We start from the raw sequence: 18545 nt of genomic DNA, 5'->3' as shown, positions 1-18545 counted from the left end.
TGCTCTGCCATCAGAGGATCTTACTTTTGGGAACGATTGAAGTTTAAATCAGTTAAAACTTTTGGACTAATGAACATTGTATTTACTTTTTAGATAGATACCATGTCAATTATTTTTGAGACACACAGTTCATATATATAGCTCCAAAAGTTTTCCTGTTCATTTCACATCAAATTGTTTTTGAAATGATGTATTACTCTTCAGTTCTGGTACCATTTTGAGATACTTATGGCATGATTTATTATGGGAAGATAACACATCAATAAACAGATTAATCTGATTTTTTAGAAATCGTGTTTGTTTTGCTCGAATCTGATTTTAAATGTGTAAGCATACAATCTTGTGGCTTTGTTGCTTTTGCTCTGGAAATATATGTAGACAACTTGTTTTGATAAAGAAAAACCTTGCCTAAAAGTTGATGCATCTGTCTTAAATTTTTTATTTCAGATCACACTGGGGAGGCACTTCTTGGCTCGTGTGCTTTGTCTCATTATACTGCCTCTTGCCCTCTATACTGCTCTTTTTGCAGTTCATTTTGCAGTGCTAAACAGAAGGTATCTTATCTCATTCTCTCAGAGAGGAAATACACAGTTGAGAAACTCTTGTGCTTTAGTTGCTGCAGCATTGACTTAATTTGACCCTATACCAAGCCTTTCTTAAAGACATTTAGTTGAGTTCAGGGTAGTGTTTACATTGACGAATTGCAGCAGGTAGTAGCACCAGACCAATTTTAGCCAACTCTCCAAAGCTAAGCAGGGTTGGAAACCAAAAGGGTGTAGAGTAGCATAAAAAGTGAAAAGAGCATGTGCAGGAAAAAGGGAATGGTGAACTACTTCCATATCGCTTTCAAGAAAACCTCATGGACTGTTCATGTGGTCACCAGGGGTTGATCTTGACTTGAGGGAGGCGTCATTTATTTTTAAACTGGCTAAACATGATTGATAATGAACAGTGAAGCACAACTGCCAACCAGGTTTTGAGATTATTGCTGATTATGGCTGGGGACAATAACTGATCACAGTTATAAATCACAGTTCTGGCTGTTGCTTTGTCTCTGGAAAATGAAAGGCTGTAAAGAACTCTAAACCATGGCATGATTTGATAGTATGTCTAAGCCACAGTTCTAATGGCTCAGGACATTAGATCCTTGCAGACATCTAAAGAAGTGGAAAACATTTTTCCTTTGCTTTACACTTTCTCCTTATTTGATCATATACAGAAAGCCCATGTACTTTTTTTTTCCTCAGTGGGCCTGGTGATGGTTTTTTCAGCTCTGGATTTCAGTCCCGGCTGATTGGAAACAACCTTCATAATGTATCTGTTCCAGAATGTGAGTACCTGGATTACTGTGGGGACAAATGTTCTAGTAAACATTGTAACAGAACTCTATATTCCAACAAGTATAGGAAAACAAAATTTTTCTATATTTAGAAACATTTTAGATAGTTCAAATGAAAGCAAATTAATAATTTTTGACAAAAAGTTTTTTAAAAAGGCAATTTTTGCCTGTTATTGTTCAGAATATTTAGATGTGCTGCCTCCAAATTATTTCTAAAAAAGTTAACCTTTGTTACTTTTGATTTGGGAACAGGGAATGTAGAATTAAGCACAGGTGTGATAGAAGCATATAGAATGCTTTTTTATATTTTATATAAAATTATGTACTTCATAGTAAGGCTGGGGGGCAATACACTGATAAGTTGAATTTCATACATCTGTATTGGATTAAATGTATTTCATTTTTGAGCACCATCCTGACAAAAGCCACATACACATAGAATATTATTATACAGCAGATTAAGTCCAAAACCATTCAGTGTACAAATATCTGTGACTCTGAGTCATTAGCAACAAACTAGTAGTCTCCCAAATTGTACTGCAGTGTGGCTGGTTGTGATTCAGTGCACACATTGTACAATTGTTTGACTTAGTTATGGCTTGTTGAATAATTTTTAACAGCCTAGTTTACAGACAAATTGCTAAATCATAAACTGTACAAGCTTAAGCCAAACAAATTATATAAGTAGCCTGTGTGTGTGAAACCAGCCAGTTACAGCTTATTCAATAAGCCATAGTTGTGGGCTAGTATGATACGTGAATCAGGTTGATGAATTCTCATGAAGTTGTTATCAAATAGCATTATGTTTACATGAAAGATGCGCAAGTGGGGCTTAATTATCTAGACAGGTTGATCTATTTTACATTGTACAGTGTTCTCAACAAATGGGGTTTAGAAAGCTGGCAGCAGAAACTGGAAGGTATAGAAGCAGTAATGACTCAAGAAGCAGAACAGTGTCACTGTATTTCCATCATTTCAGCCTATCAGCTCAAGATGTATTACCAGAATATTTATTCTGAAGGTATCTGGATTTTTCATGGCAAGCAAGCAAGAAACAAGAAGTATGACTGGAAATTTGCAGAAATCAATAGGAATATTCAGGGGCAGATGCAATGTGTGAACTTCTGATGTTTCTAAAATAAAAGTTGGCCATGACTGAGTTAATGATTAGATTATTCATTACATCTTTGAATTCTCACCTATTTTTTATTTAAAAAGTTGCTTACGAGAAGTACAATCTGGTGTGATGAACAATCAAGCAGTAATCAATACCCTAATGAAGGAACCACCAACTCAGACGGACAACCAAGCAGTAAACAACAGCCTAATCAAGGAACTACCAAGAAGAGAACAACACCTCCACCAACACTGTCAGGTCAAGCTAGTATATAGACAGCAAACCCCACTCCCTTCTAGCACTAAAAATGTTGCCTAGTCAGGCAATGAAACATCTGCAAGCAAACAACCAAACTCAGAGAGCACCAAGGACTCCACAGTTCAACCCTGAGCTACAGATATTCTCTTCTATTGGTAGTACAGAGATTTACATAACACTAAGCAGTAATCTATGGTTACTAGATTACTGGATGTGGAGCAATCTTTTAAAATGAGCTGTTCCATGCCTTTGTTCCTTTTTAGATGTAGCATATGGCTCTGTGATAACAATGAAGAACCTTCGCATGGCAGGAGGATACCTTCACTCACACTGGCACCTGTATCCTGAAGGAGTGGGAGCAAGGCAGCAACAGGTCAGTCAAGTACTACAATGTCATTCCACTGATGTTCCCATAAGTTATTCAGTGACTAAAATATGAGATTATGTGGGCATTGTTTATTTTTTTAACTTTGTACGATGCCCTTCAAGACCTGTTTTTCTTGGGATGGCTTGCAACATCAAAAATAATATGATAAAATTCTTAATAATTGAAATATACAATGGAGTACAATCATTCAAATTAAAAAGTAAAGTCAAACTCAGTTCTTGGTGAGTGTATGGGCACAATCATGTAGTTTTCTTGGCAAGTGTATAGAAGGGATTTGTAAACATCTGGAATGATTTTCAGTCAAAGAAGCAGCCAAATTATTTCGTAGGTTTGAAGCGGTATATTTGTTTAAACTTAACACATTAATTGTTTAAAATGTCTGATAGAATATAAAGTCTTTGCCTAGCACCAAAAATCAATGAAGTTAGCATCAGGAGTACTTGACTGGTGTGGGAAGATATAAGCCTGAAACAAATGCAAAAAATGCCCAGGAAATATAAGTAGCTTGTACTGTACATCTATATGAATGTAATTTCTCTCTTACCCTTCTTAGATGTGTAGCTGTGAATGTATTTATAATATTTTCCCTTTGTGATAATTTTTTGAAACTATAACTTTCTCAATAGTATGTTTATTGCCTCCTCCCTGCAAAATAGGATAGTGGGTCAAACTGTCAAGTGGAATATTAACAACTTAGCACATCCCTGCCTTTCAAAGTTAACAAACCAGTTGTCTCCCCAGGATGTGATGAGATCCTGAAACCCTTTAGCTGCCTTCTTTTGTTTCTAGAAACAAAATGTCTTCAACACTGTTAAATTCCTGTATGAGAACTCTGTGAACCTTTGTCTGACCCTCTTCATCTTGCATGCAGAGTCTGGTGATTTACTGTAGTAGTTTTAGGCATTTAATAAAACAATCATTGGATTCTCTCCAGTTGTTGGTTTTCTTCGATGATTTTTTTTCTCACCACAGTTGCTACACTGGGGAGTGTATTCCAGAATGGGGGAACCACTGAAAGCCTTCCTTAGATTTGCCTCTTGCTCTAGCTCAGATCAGGGTCCCTAGAGATAATTTTAGGGCACATGTAGGAACATACAGAAGATGGCATTCCATGAGAAACATCTGCTTTTGAAAATCCCAGATGTAAAAGTTCTTCCTGTGTTATGTGTTCACATGCAGAAATGTCTTCAGAAACATTCCTAAAACTCAAGTATAACTTCAATTGAATTCTGTGCAATTTGAATTGCCAAATGTTCTCCAATAGGCAAACAGCTATTTCTATTGTTTCACTGTCTCATTTCTGTGGAATGGCTACTCATTTTACCTTTGCAATCTGAAAACTGATGTAATAATTAAGAGGTATATTAGGTTTACGAATGACTATTAGTCATACTGTCTAGATCAGGAATCTCAAACATAGAGTCTGTAGGGTGCATACAACCTTCCAAGTAAGTTTCTCCATTCTGTAGTGGTAGCTTGTATACAGTGGTCTTGACAAATTATTACATATCAGCTTGGTAATAAAATATTGATGTTTTAGTTAATGAAAAATTCTACGAGCTAAGTAGGCAATGTGAAATGGCTCTGATTGCAGTTGTTTTACAGTAGAGTTTTTCTTACTTAATATTTAATGGCATACTATGATACTCTTCATTTTTTACTCTTTATAGACTAATGTATGAAAAGGCTTCAGTGTTGCACCCCTTAGGCTGATGAACTAATCTTCATGAGACCTTTGTTATGATTTGCGCTTAAGATCCTTGGTATAGATACCATCAAAAGCAGCATGACTTTGAATGACAATTGTTGTGGAATAGTAGTGGGATAAATCTGTTTTCTTCATTTTTGTTTTATACAATGCATTATTCCTAAACTAATCTATATTATAACTTGGTGCAGTGCATGAACTAGGCATACAGTATGTTCTGTGTTGGTGCCAACTATTGTAACAGAAAAATACAAATATTAAAGAGTAGCTAACTAGTGCAAACCAATGTTTATTGATGAATTCAATTTCTTGTGTCAGTGAATTTTCACCTACGCAGTGAAAGTAACATTTACAAGATGCATTTCATTTTATTGGGAAACTGCTTATTTTTATTAGGATGATTTCTTTGAAAGATTGCAATACAAGTGTTTCTGATCCTTATGTTTTAGTGCAAGAAATCATAAAAGCAGGAGTTAAATTGTAATTCATGCCAATAAATTGTAGTTTAAATTGTGTGGTTTTAATGGAAAATGGGCTAAAGTTGGTATAAACAGATGTTTCTTTTAGAAATGTAAAGCACTGAAAAAGTCCTTAATGATGGCTTACCACAAGGCTCTGTTTTAGCCCCTCTTTATTTAATCTGTATACTTCTGATATGCCTGATACCATCTCCAGAAAGTTTGGATATACGGATGACTGGGCTATAGGCATAAGACATCAAACCTTTGAGACAACGGAAGCCATCTTAACATCTGACTTAGCTGCCCTGGGAACATACTTCCACAAATGGAGATTGCAACCAAACCCTGCGAAGACAGAAATAGCATGTTTCCACCTATGTAACAGATTGGCGAATAGACAACTTAATGTTCAGTTTGAAGGCACTAGCCTCCAACATAATACACACCCAAAATATCTTGGGGTAACCCTAGACAGGACACTTACTTATAAGAAGCACTTAGAAAATACTGCAGCTAAACTGAGAACTAGAATTAACATTCTTCATAAACTATGCGGTACTACATGGGGTTCTTCTGCTGACACGCTGTGCACTTCAGCTCTAGCACTGGTTGAATAGACTGCAAAATATTGCACTCCCATGTGGCTCAACAGTGCACGCGCAAAGAAGGTAGACATACAGCTCAACAGTACGATGCGGATTTTTAGTGAAACCATCAGGTCCACTCCTACCCAATGGCTGCCCATCTTGAGCCATATCCCTCTTCTGGACCTCTGGCGGAAGAATGCTCTTCTCTGAGGATATAAAAGGATAGCTGATAACTCCGAGTTCCCCATACATGGCAATATAGAGGAATTAGGAATAAACAGATTGCAATCTAGGCATCCACCTATGGCTACTGCCAGGGAATTGGCCATAAAAATTTTTCATCTCCTTGATTCCTGGAGAATCTTGGAAAAAAGCCTGCCTCTGGCATTGTTAAAGCCTACCCTGTATTATAACAAATCCTTCTTTTGATCAGCCATGCAGAATATGGTCAGCTATCAATAGAGTGTGCATTAATCATAGCAGGTGCTCAGATTCCCTATATAAATGGGGTAAAATACCAACTCCAAGGTGTGACTGCAGGGCTGACAGGCAAACTGTTAAACACATAATACAAGAATGTAAGACTAGAGCCTACGATGGCAACTTCGCTGATTTCCTGATGGCAACTGATGCTGCAAAAGACTGTATTTGTAACCTTAATGTTTGTTTTTAGTTATAATTGCCCTATGACCAATGTATATTTTCTATATACCTTTTTATATTCCCAATTTTTAAAATATAATATATTTGTAATATGTATGATATGCTGCCATACAATAAATAAATAAATAATACATTTTTCAGTGGTGAGTACAGAAGTGTGGCATTGTTAACATGCTTAAGAAATGAAGTCTAATGACTCTTATGTATTCCTAGGTCACTGCATATTTACACAAAGACTTGAATAACTTGTGGATAATAAAGAAACACAACTTGAATAGAGGTAAATTGAAAATCACCCAAATGGATTATATTACTCATTTTAGTTTTCTTCAATGAAAATGTGGTTTTTCCTCAGGATTACATACAGTCATACTTGTAACAATGGTGTTACCCAGGTTATTGTTATTTGCTATATTTAAGTTTCAGTTTTCTTTCAAGGAAAAGCATAGCTGTAAAATGGAATGTGCTTGTATTGCTTGGGATGGTGTCTAGTTCTAGATGTCTCATTTTGAGGGCATTAATAAAAGGGAGTATCAGAAGGACAGCTGGGACAGTAACAAAGTCTTATCAGAAAAAGTTAGAAGGGCTGGATGTTTTGCTTGGAAAAAATAAGTTTAAATGAAAATACGATAGTCTTTCAGTTAATTTTAAGTATGCAAAAGCTGGAATGGACTGTTTTCCTATTTTCCAGATAGCATGACTAGAAGAAGTGATAGGAAATTTCAGTTAAGTAGATCTTGGTTAAATGTTTGGAGAAATGTTCTATCTGAAAATCAATTTGACAATGGAGCAAACTACTTTGGGAAGTGTGAACTCCAGTTGGAGATATTTAAGCAATGCTGACAGTAAATTGCTCATATTAAGTTAAGAAAGATTAAAAAAAACCCTCCAAATTAATTATATGAGAGCAGATACAATCCTATATTTGAAGGCCATTGCCCAGCTTTTTTACAAGTTGGGAAGTCTGTGCTTTATCCTTGTTTGGCTAGTTTTTACTACAGGAGCTCAGAGATTCTACCAATCTTTTTTTTTTTTTTAGAATTCAATAATGAGAAGAGGGAGGCACATAGAAGTGCATACTTTACTGTGCCAGGCAAAGCATAAAAACATGAATAAAAGATTGGATCAAATGAAAGCTTGCCAAAGAAAACTTCTCATGTTAATTGTGGTGATATGTGATACACAGCTTAGAATCTCGCATGTATTATATGCCATCTCCTTAGACTTAAGGCTGTTTATTTTATATTGCAATTTTACTGTTTGTAGTATCTTGTAGAATTAACTGCTGCTTTTATCTTACGTCTGTAGGTGTACTTTATTATAGGCGTATGATAAATAAATGTATTCTTCCAACTACTGTTTTGAGTTATCAGCTCCACTATCTTTTGAAACTAATGTCAACATTTCTGAATGTTTATGTTAATAATATTTCTCTTTAACCTTGGCATTGTATAGTATTCTTTCTATGTCCCAATGCAAATACACTTCATTCAGGATTATATTAAATAAGTTTTTTATTAAAATTATTCTATCACAGTGCATTCATGAGTGTGTTCTGAAATTCTTGTGTTGCTGGCTAACTTAGAATGTGCAGGATGAATACTGAAGCAGGAGCACATTGAAAGAGGTGCCAGGACCGAAACAAATACATCATGTTTATATAAACTGTCCCCATTAATTACTTATAGCACCAGGGGTCCTTCCCTAATTGCCACAGTGAGCACAAGTGACAGGAACAGTCTCCGGAATTTGACTCACAAAGGGGTTGCTTTCATTGGGCAAATTTATAGTCCTCCAACCTCTCCTTCTCCCCCTCCACAGAGCTGCTTAGTTTAGGTATCAGCAAGGGATGATTCCATATTGATGAGGATTAGATGTCTAGCAGATACTGGGTGCCTGCTATGACAAAAGAAGGAAATAATTATTGATTGGGATTAGAGCAAAAAATGTGTTATTTCACAACTTGCAAGAGTAAATAGGAAGAGTTAGCTTGTCTAAGTAGCCTCCCTTCCAAGTGTTAATTGAAAAATGTAGGTCAGTCACAGGGCAATGAAATAAATGGAACTGTTCAGTGTTCCTACAGTTGAATTAAATCATAGAACTAGGAAATACACTACCACTCTTCTTACATTATTTTGCTAATATATTTAGGTATCAGTGTTCTAATGTCCATTCTCTTCAAATCTCATGCTGAGACCCCTTCTGTTTCATCAGATCATTCAGATCCTTCCTTCCCTGTGGATTTTGTGAAACATGGAGATATTATCCGTCTGGAACACAAAGAGTAAGTTGCACAGGAATTGAAAGGAATGTTGAAGATTTTCAAGATATGTTCTAAACTAACAATTCTAACTGAAGGAGAATGTAGAAGTTCTGATCTGCCAGCAATGACACCTTGACTAAAGTACGTTTTTGAAGCAGATGTGGATTTGTTATTATTGCTTTTCTTTGTGCTTCATGTATATTCTGGGATATTTCCAATTTGTAAAGTTACATATTGAACTTTAAGTGCTTCCTTAGGATCAGATTCAATGAGGCAATAGAGATTCTTTGAGTTGCCTTTATATGTATAGGTATACGTATATTTGCAGCAGCAGCAACAGCTAGCTAGCATGGCTGCACAGTTGGAAGTTGTTTCCATGGAAAACAATTAGCACCTTACAGAAACTAGAAATTACGATATTTGTATATTGATGGATATATAGTTGACAAAACATCAGTATATTGCTCTCATTATGTTGAAGATTATTTATCCAGATTATCCTAAGAATCAGATCAAGGAGTTTGACATTATTTTAATTGTAGGACATCAAGAACTCTGCACAGTCATCAACATGAAGCCCCCTTGACAAGAAAACATCTTCAGGTCACTGGATATGGCACTGTAAGTGAATTAAGAGAATTCTTGATTCTACTTTCCATTTGTAATAAATATTTTGCTAAAGCAAAGGGTTGTTTTTCATGTTGTGGCTTTCTTACTTTTAAATTGTTCAAAATCTGTGATGTTTCATAGAAGAACAGAGGTCACAATGGAATTATAGTTAATAATATATTTATTTAAAAATTATATAAGACTCCTGAAAGAAAATATGAAGGAGAGCACATCTAATTACAGCCCTGAAATACCACCATAGAATTTATGTATGACCTCATCTACAATTTTCCTGAACGTCAAATCATTTACCTTTTATTAATTTTTTTTCCTCTATTTACTATGTAACCATATGATTCTGTAGTGAGTACCACAAAATTCCACTTCAAGAGGCTCAGACACTAAAAGGGCTAAAAGAAAATTAGGCAATTGAGGGATGCAATCAGAACCCAAGAAATACGTAAGTGCAAAAGCCAAGCAGCTAGTCAGGAGTTTCCCCTTTCTGATGAGGTTAAAAAAAGGGGGGAAATGCTGAATTAAGCCAGTCATTTTTCCTTTCTTTTTTCAACCTATCCAAAGGTTTTTGTAGTGGGGATAAAGTGAGTGATGACCTATGTATGTCACCTTGAGCTATTTAGAGAAAAATAGAATATAACTGTTAAAAATCTTAAGAGATTTTCTTAATGTCTCTTCCCTGCCCCCATCCTGTGATATATATATTTCTTAGAATGGAACTGGAGATTCCAATGATTTCTGGCGAATTGAAGTTGTAGGAAGAAAGGATGGGAAACGTATCAAAGTCCTACGTAGTCAAATCCGATTGATTCATCTAACAACAGCCTGTATCTTGGGTTCAACTGGAAAGACACTACCCAAATGGTAACTGTTCGAATGTCTAGTTAACTTTTTCTTAAAACCATTTAATACCTTTACTTTACAGTTATTTTAAGACACCATTTTCCGTAACTCTTCTAATTATGTGTCTGCTAATTTGTAATTTAAATTAGGCAATAGCTAGTTTATAGTCATAGATGCTTAAAGCCATACTCTTCCTTTAGCCTGAACAGCTAATTTAACTATACATGGTAATCCAGATGCAGCCTTTACAAAGTCTTATACAAGGATAACGCCCTTAAATCCTGATTTATCATTATCTTAGCAAAAACAATATTGTAACAACATGATCAGTTTTATTCCTAATACTGAATTTGTACTGTGAGCTAATCATATTACAGTTGAGACTTACAGTTACAATATGATCCACCCAAACTTAGAGCTCTTTCCTCCTTGGTTATTTCCAGGTACCGGGTCATCACATCCATTAGGTCCTTAGCATGTTTATTACTACATTCCACTTCTTTCTTTTTTCCTTATTTATTTTATGTACATTCTTCATTTTTAAAATCATCTTAGCTTGGTGTCATCTACCTAATTTTACTTCTGTCCATTATTATAATATAATACATGAAATATTCTCTAAGATTTGGGGGATGCTATTGCACTCAATTCTGCTTGTGGATTTTTAAATTCATTTATTGCAAGTAGTTTTATGCTGCTTCAATTATGCGGTTCTTGAGTGATATACAACAATTACAGAAAAATCAATAAAACTTCTTACTAGTATCACCAACACTTATTAATTCATGATTATATTGTACCTTAACACTGTTGATCCATAATTTCATTCCATACCAATATTGATAGTGTTAGCATTCACTGCAGATGCAACTTCTCACTTCACCATCCCTAATGTTCTCTCCAACAATGAAGTTTTCAACAGCTTCCTAAATGGCAGGAATTATGGCACTGATCCTTTATCTGGTGGCGGGATATTCCATAAGAGGGGAATTCCTGCAGAAAATGCTCACCTCCAAGTACCCTCTTGTCATACATCTTAAGGGATGGGAACTCTCAGCAAGCATTCTCTGCAGGCATGCCTTGGGCAGGCAGATTTTATTTGGAGTAAATGGCCTTGCAGAAAGCCAGGCCCAAACTATGTAGGACTTTAAATATGATAACTAGTACCTTGAATTGCTCCCAGAAACAAACTGGAAGTCAGTGTAGCTCCCTATTTGTGTCTATTTACAGTAGATAGTCCCAGAAATCATGCAGGCAACCTCAACTTCAGTTTCTGGATGGTCACCCATGTAGAATACATAAAATGGTCCATATGTGAGGTCATGATAGGAATAATTGCAATTGACACATCACCCATAGATGGGTAGAGGCTGTCCTGACTACAGTTTCTAGTTACTTTAAGTGCCCAGTGGGCAGAAACATGGGTAAAAATCTTATATACAATTAAGAAGAAAGAATGAGATATGGTCTATCTTGGATATCTTTCTGCCAAAAATAAATTAATCTAAAGCAATCATGAGGCTGAGCAATAGAAAATAGTCTTTTCCATTATAGACCATAGAAGTCAGAAATTAACATGTCTTGCATTTAGATGTAAATCATTTTAAAATGGTTCAAAAGGCTTATAAACCCAAGAATTAGGGGATTAGTTAGATGGTAAAGATGGAGGTAGGGAGAAGAAGCAGGGAATAATTTTCCATTTAGAGTAAAATGTTATTTTAGTGGCATTATATAAATGTGTGCCTACCCACTCGAAGACTGCATGTAAAAAATTTTTCAAGTCCTTTGAAAGAAAATGTGAACATTATTCCAGATTCAGTACAACTCTATTGCTGTCTGCCTATTGGAATGAGACTATTTGTGTTTCAGTATAGGTATTGGCATTAGCATCCAGAACACAAATGTCTATCAGTGAACCTCAGACATCAGCCCTCTGACTCCTTGTGGTATGTTTCAGTGTGAAATGCCAATGCTTCTGAAAGAAGAAAAATATCTCTATCAAAAAGATGTGTTGAAAAGAGTCAAGAAATACGACTGCTAATTGGGGTGAATTGATTAAAAATATTTGTCTTTCACAGGGGCTGGGAACAAGTGGAAGTCACTTGCACTCCATATCAGAAGGAGACTCCAAATACTCTTTGGAATATTGAAGATCACATTAATTCCAGATGTATGTGATTATAACATGTCATTAAAATACTAGATATTTTTTCTGTACATTAGCTTTATATATATACAAGTTGAACAGAGTGATACCAGAAAAAAGCAATCAAAGGAAAATAATCAGAATTGGTTGTCTTAAACTATTTTGCACACCTATACTAGTGTGCCCCCTGTTTCCTCATCTCAAACTCTTAGTAATACGAAAAGTGGCACATCCCATGATTCAGGTTTAATGTTCCAGGGTGTTCCTGGAATGAGGGCTTGAGAGAAATTTGACCAGTCAAGATTTGGTCGCATATTTGTTCCTCTTCACTGTTTCAATAATGCTATCCCACTAAATGTAATTGAATGCTGAGGGAATGATTGAGCAGGTTTAACACAGAAGATTTATCTTAAATTGTCTTCTTTTCTGCAGTGCCCAATATCAGTTTGGATGTTCTGAAACCTTCCTTTCCAGAAATACTGCTGGAATCTCACATGGTTATGATCCGAGTAGGTAGATTGTTTAGGAATTATTGTTTAACATTGTAATAAAAAAACAATTTGGGCCAAAATAGTGGAAGATGCAATCCAATAAGTCTGTGTTTAGTTTCTAACCATCAGTTTTCAACGCACTTTCAGTGATCTGGAGAAGCTGCTTAATATATCTTAGATTGTAGCATCTGCCTTTAAAATATATTATAGATAATTAAAGAAAGGTAAATTAATGTATATAATACATTTTATTAATCATACTGTAGCAAGTGGAAATATTTTTTAAAAAAACTAATCCAAGCTTCTTGGCATGTGAGAGAATTGCTGATGAATGAAAAGAGCTGAGAACTTAGTATTTTATGTTCAGACTTTTATAGCTCCTTGGTTGGAGCCATAAAAGGCAAATTATCCTTTTATCCACAGTTCTGCCATCCTGATTTGAATTGAAAATCGGATTGCTCTGAGATGTTCATAAATATAATTTTCTTAATTTCTAAATATTATCTGGCAGTGTTAATAGTAAGCAATTCGGTATCAATCCATTTTCTTGGTAAGCATTTTTGGTGCTGTACTAGGTAAGGCAGTTATTTTGCCTTTATATTCCAAAATCCATCCATAGTAGGGGATTAGTACAGTTTTTGGATTATAGCTACATTTCTGTGCACTGTAGCTACATTTTTGCTTTTCTTATATTTGTTCTTTGAAAAAAAAATAGCAAAGCATACTCCTCCTAAGATTTATTATTTAATGCTGTAGTTTACCAATAGACTAGACTTTCTTTTAAACAATGATTCCTGGTTCAACAGGAAGGATAAGACAGGGAATCCGTCTAAGCTAATTTTCTGTTTACTTTTCATTTCAGTTGCACGGGCAGCAGGGAGTGGGGAATGTATGAACCCAAGATTGCAGTGGGCTGCTTACTACTTACATACCAGGATATAGTGGTTTAGTGTTATTTGTGAACCCTCTAACTAATTTTAGGGGGAATTATTCTTTTTTTTAGAACTAAAAATACTTTTTGCTGTTGTGAAAGCAAATTTAATGAATTTCTATTTTGGGGATAATTGTTGAGAATAAAGAACAATAAAGAAAAGTATTTTTTCTTCATAGTTCTCACTATGGAGCATCTTCTAAAGCATTCGTGGTTAAATAGTAATATCAGATTCTCAGGTTGGGGTGGGTTAGGCTATCTCCACCAGAAGGCAGAATAAGATTTTTGGTGAGGAAGAACGGTAAAGACTGGATGTATGTTGTATGCGCATGCATGTCTATATAAACATACATAAGCTTGAAGCTAGTTACTGTAGATGGTTTTCATTGGCATGATGGATTGATACAATTACCACAACAATGGATGCAAACATTGGAACAGTCAGGCATATGGCGCAAGACCGAACAGCATTTTGTTCTGTTATACATTGGGTTGCCATGAGTCATAAATGACTCGACGGCAACTAACAACAACAACTGTAGATGGACCATTAATTCTTAAATATGAGAGGTACAGTGATCAGTAAATATAAATTCAGATATAATGTATATGGGCAGTCACAAAGGTTTTGCAGCGTAACTGATAACTATATCTTTCATTTCAATTGAAGGGAAATAGTGGCCTTAAACCAAAGGAGAATGAAGTCACATCAAAACCCTGGCACTGGCCAATCAATTACCAGGTATATGATCAGCACTGATGTTGAAGATCTCTGTCTTCATCTTGTTTTTAAGAGAATAGCATGAAGAACTATTCTTTACTTGTTTTTGCATATTTGCAGGATACATGCTTAAGTGACTTCTGCACACCAAAACCTCATTTTTTCCTTCAGCAGTTCTTATTGCTTAACAGAAACATTCTAAGTATTCAGAGGCTACTACCTAAATAGAAGCTTCTATGATGCTGGTTAGCAAAGACATATGAAGCTCATGTAAAACTGTATCTCTTGAAAATATCTAACTGCAGAAGGTCAATGAAGATTCTCAGTCATCCAGGTGGAATTGTCTGTAGGTTGATGCATGGCAACTGGATTTCTTTCTTTTCGGTTGAAACGTTTGCAGCTTCTTCAGTCTGGGCAAAGGTTAGTAAGGGGACCCCATATATGTCTTCCAGAGTGGCTGGATTGTCCCTACACCTGAATGGCTTGTTAATTGTGCCATGGAGGTGTGGATTGTCTTTGGGATGTCTTACTCCTAAATCCCTTGTTCATCCCCAAGTGGATCGTTAAAAGTGGCCTTCCTGGTGGTCTTAATCTTCCGGGGGACTGATGAAAGGGCAGCATGAAAAATGGGGGACAAGTTGTGTCTGAGGCCTCCGCCTCTATTGAGGGAAGGATTTTCCACTTTGGCATGAATGGATTCCTTAACCCTCTCTCAAACCACCTATCTTCTCTGTCCAAAATGTGAACATGTGCAGCCAGCCTGGAAGACATACTGTATATAGGGTCCCCTTACCAACCTTTGCCCAGACTGAAGAAGCTGCTTGGACAAGCAGCGAAATGTTTCAACCAAAAAGAAAGAAATCCAGTTGCCATGACTCAACCTACAGATAATTGCAGTAGCTGAATTCCTTTATAAATATGAAATACTTTTTTCTCTTAGAAAATCAGACTTAGAAATCAGACTTAAAGAAATCACCCTTGGAAATCATACTTAAAATAAAAATGAGGGCTAAAAGTGAAATACATTGATCTTCTGATTCAGCCATCAATTTCTTCATAGGGTCTGCGTTTTTCTGGTGTCAATGAAACAGACTATAGAGTTTATTTGCTGGGAAACCCGGTAAGCAACATTTTGATTTTAGTTCTCCAGTTTGGGATTGGATGAATCATCTTTGTCTTGGGCTTCCTAGAATGTTTCTTCTACTTGAGTAGTTTTCTTTATAATTTGTAATCTTTTCTTTATAATTATAATCTTTGTAATTTGCTTCTTTATAATTTGCATTGCACTGCTTATTTGCGAGGCTTTTTTTGCTACAGGTGATTTGGTGGATGAGTCTAATTGCTATTGGACTATATCTTACAATGATAATATTTATATCTGTGGCTGTGAAGCGAGGAGTTCAGCTGACAGCTGAACACAAAGGTAAGACCAATTTTCTACCAGTTACGATAAATTCTTACTTTGGGCTTTCCTTCTGTGTGGATTGGGGCAGTTGGGAAAGGAACATATCTTTGAATATAGTAACCAAAAATGAATGGAATTTTATATGGAGAATGTTAAATAACTTGAGTCACATTCATGGAACTACCCACAACGTTTTCTGTAGCTAAACAATAATTTGAAGTGATTTTTCAACATAGCTATGAATGATAATTAGAAAAGAAACGCTTATGCATATGTGGAATATGTGTGCATTCATATATAGAATTTTTTACATTTCAACCTGCACTTTTAGAAATACTCTGTTTCCTTCTAGTTGAGATAAACTCTAAAACAACAAATGCCATGTAACCAGTGCTACATCACATTTCCTTCAGAGAGAGATTTTTGGAAGAGGGAGAAAAAGGGATTATCACTGATGTTGAGATCCAAAAAAGAAAATACCAAAAACTAAAACTGGAAAGCTGGACAGTCTCATATACTCAACAAGTGCTGGCATTGCTATTTCTTTTATTGCCCAAGACTTTCTGTGACAAGGGGAGACAAACAATCCTACCTCTTATTGGTTATATTCTTGGATTTGAGGACTTTGATTGGACATTCATTCCTTTAGGACCGTACTATTTTTCTGAGCACCTGCTGAAGCTAATCTGCAACAGAACTATAAAGAATTATTAATTGTTCCTTGTTCTATGTGCTATGTGCTATGTGCTATGCTATCAGGCCTTAAAGGAAGTAGATCTGGTTATTAGCAATGTAGTCTGATTTGCTTTTTGAAAGCTTTTCACAAAGCATGTGTCAGCAGTAATTCTCTCCCAATATGGCAAATCAATGGCATTTAGTATTATACATTCCCTGGAATTAGATCTCTTTACGATGTTTCACATGATCAAATGCTTATACAGCTCTGAGATTAAATGAATTTAAGAAATGTCAGTGAAAACAACCTCAGGTATATGCATATATTACAGAGCTTGCTCAAGTCTTGCTGCATGGCGGAGGAAGGATTATGTTGGGATGGTTTCTCCATTACTTTCCTTTCTTCATGATGGGCAGAGTGCTCTATTTCCATCATTACTTCCCTGCCATGCTTTTTTCCATCATGTTGACAGGTAAGCTTTACAAATCTTCATATAGCAGAAATTAAATAACATGGTAATCAGGTTACAGAGAGTCTTGAAAAGCATGAGTGTAAGTGATCGTACTATTTAACACATTGTTGATTTAAGGTTAATGTTTTGAAAAAGTTCCCAGGAAACCATTTCTTTATCAGCATTGAGACCACTGTAATCTAGAATTGAATTTGGGAGATTAGGATACAAAATACCAGCTGTTATTCAATAGCCTTGGGCAACCAATTGTCCTACTCTCATCATTTCTGTATTGGTCATATGGATATTAGAATGATGTACTACCAGAAACTGTTTCAAATAGGAGTTTAATAAAGATTCTAAAACAATTTGCCCCCAAATTTGCTGCAGAAATACTTTATAGTCCTTTCTAGGTGTATCAGTTAAGGATATTGGTAAAAACTCAACTTTAAAATAGTCTCATTTTTTTGGCCTCAGGATATAGAATACTATGGGTGCTTTTTTTTCCCTTTAAAGTCTTTTTACCTCATTTTTCATCTTACTCATCTCTGTCTGCCCCAAGAATGCCCTGCCTGAGGCCTGCATGTGCCTTTCCAAAGGTTTTTGTTTCCCCATATAAATGTCTCCAGACATTCCTCCCAAATTGTGATTACTAATGTGACAGAGAAAACTGATTCAATGCATAAATGGTAGCTATATAAACTGTATTAATTTAATTGCAAATAAATTTAATTTGTTGTTTTTCCTTCAGGGATTACGTGGGATGTATTCTTGAAATTCTGTGTTGGGTTTCTTTCAACCAGCATCCAAGCTAGGAAGATTTATAACTGTGGGATAGCAGTGTTGGTTGTGCTCAGTATATATAGGTGAGAATTAGTTCTTGAGCTGCTCAAAAATATCTTTTTGAGGTGGAAGGGCATCATGACTACTCAGTATTAATATGAAAGGTTCTTGTAAAGAAACCAAAACAACATTAAATAAATTAACAGGTTATAGGGAGATGATGTTACAAAAATATTTTCCCTTTGGGTGTATGGAGAGATAATTCATGATCATGTATTGCAGCAATAGTTGAACTTACAGCTGTCTGTAAGTTGCTTCTTAACTGCATTAAATAACAGCAGCCCTAATTCACAGTTTCATGGTGAAGCACAGTTTTTATGTTTGTTTGTTTGTTTGTTTAAACAATTTATATGGCCATCCATCTTAATGGTTCTGGGTGGCATACAAAGTTAAAAACAACAATTACAATAATCCAGATCATAAGTACTGAAGGTCACAAACAGCAATTTCAATTTACAGTAAAACATTAGCCAGCAGACCTCACTTAATCTCCTGGCCTAAATGCCTGGGGAGCAGCTAGGTCCTTAATGCCTTGTGAAAGGCAAACAGGGTTGGGACCATACAGATCTTTGGAGAGATGCTGTTCCACAGGGTAGGCATTGCCACAGAAAAGCCTCAACTCTTAGATCC

At 35.7% G+C, this 18545-nt stretch overlaps 1 protein-coding gene across 1 annotated transcript in view; it reads left to right on the top strand.

Annotated features, from left to right (window-relative positions):
- Positions 1-18545, top strand: part of POMT2 (protein O-mannosyltransferase 2) — a 35434-nt gene that overhangs the window by 10722 nt on the left and 6167 nt on the right. Inside the window, exons 7-20 of the mRNA XM_063290159.1 lie at positions 448-554; positions 1248-1330; positions 2978-3087; positions 6735-6801; positions 8736-8805; positions 9327-9405; positions 10121-10272; positions 12330-12421; positions 12830-12906; positions 14490-14561; positions 15601-15660; positions 15858-15963; positions 16953-17093; positions 17824-17938. Of these exons, the coding sequence (XP_063146229.1) occupies positions 448-554; positions 1248-1330; positions 2978-3087; positions 6735-6801; positions 8736-8805; positions 9327-9405; positions 10121-10272; positions 12330-12421; positions 12830-12906; positions 14490-14561; positions 15601-15660; positions 15858-15963; positions 16953-17093; positions 17824-17938 (1331 nt within the window). The remainder of the gene's footprint in view (positions 1-447; positions 555-1247; positions 1331-2977; positions 3088-6734; positions 6802-8735; positions 8806-9326; positions 9406-10120; positions 10273-12329; positions 12422-12829; positions 12907-14489; positions 14562-15600; positions 15661-15857; positions 15964-16952; positions 17094-17823; positions 17939-18545) is intronic.

The sequence above is a fragment of the Candoia aspera genome, chromosome 1 (assembly GCF_035149785.1).
Source record: "Candoia aspera isolate rCanAsp1 chromosome 1, rCanAsp1.hap2, whole genome shotgun sequence".
Classification (NCBI taxonomy): Eukaryota; Metazoa; Chordata; class Lepidosauria; order Squamata; family Boidae; genus Candoia; species Candoia aspera.
Note: the sequence above shows the minus strand (reverse complement) of the source record. Positions and strands in the feature narration are given on the sequence as shown.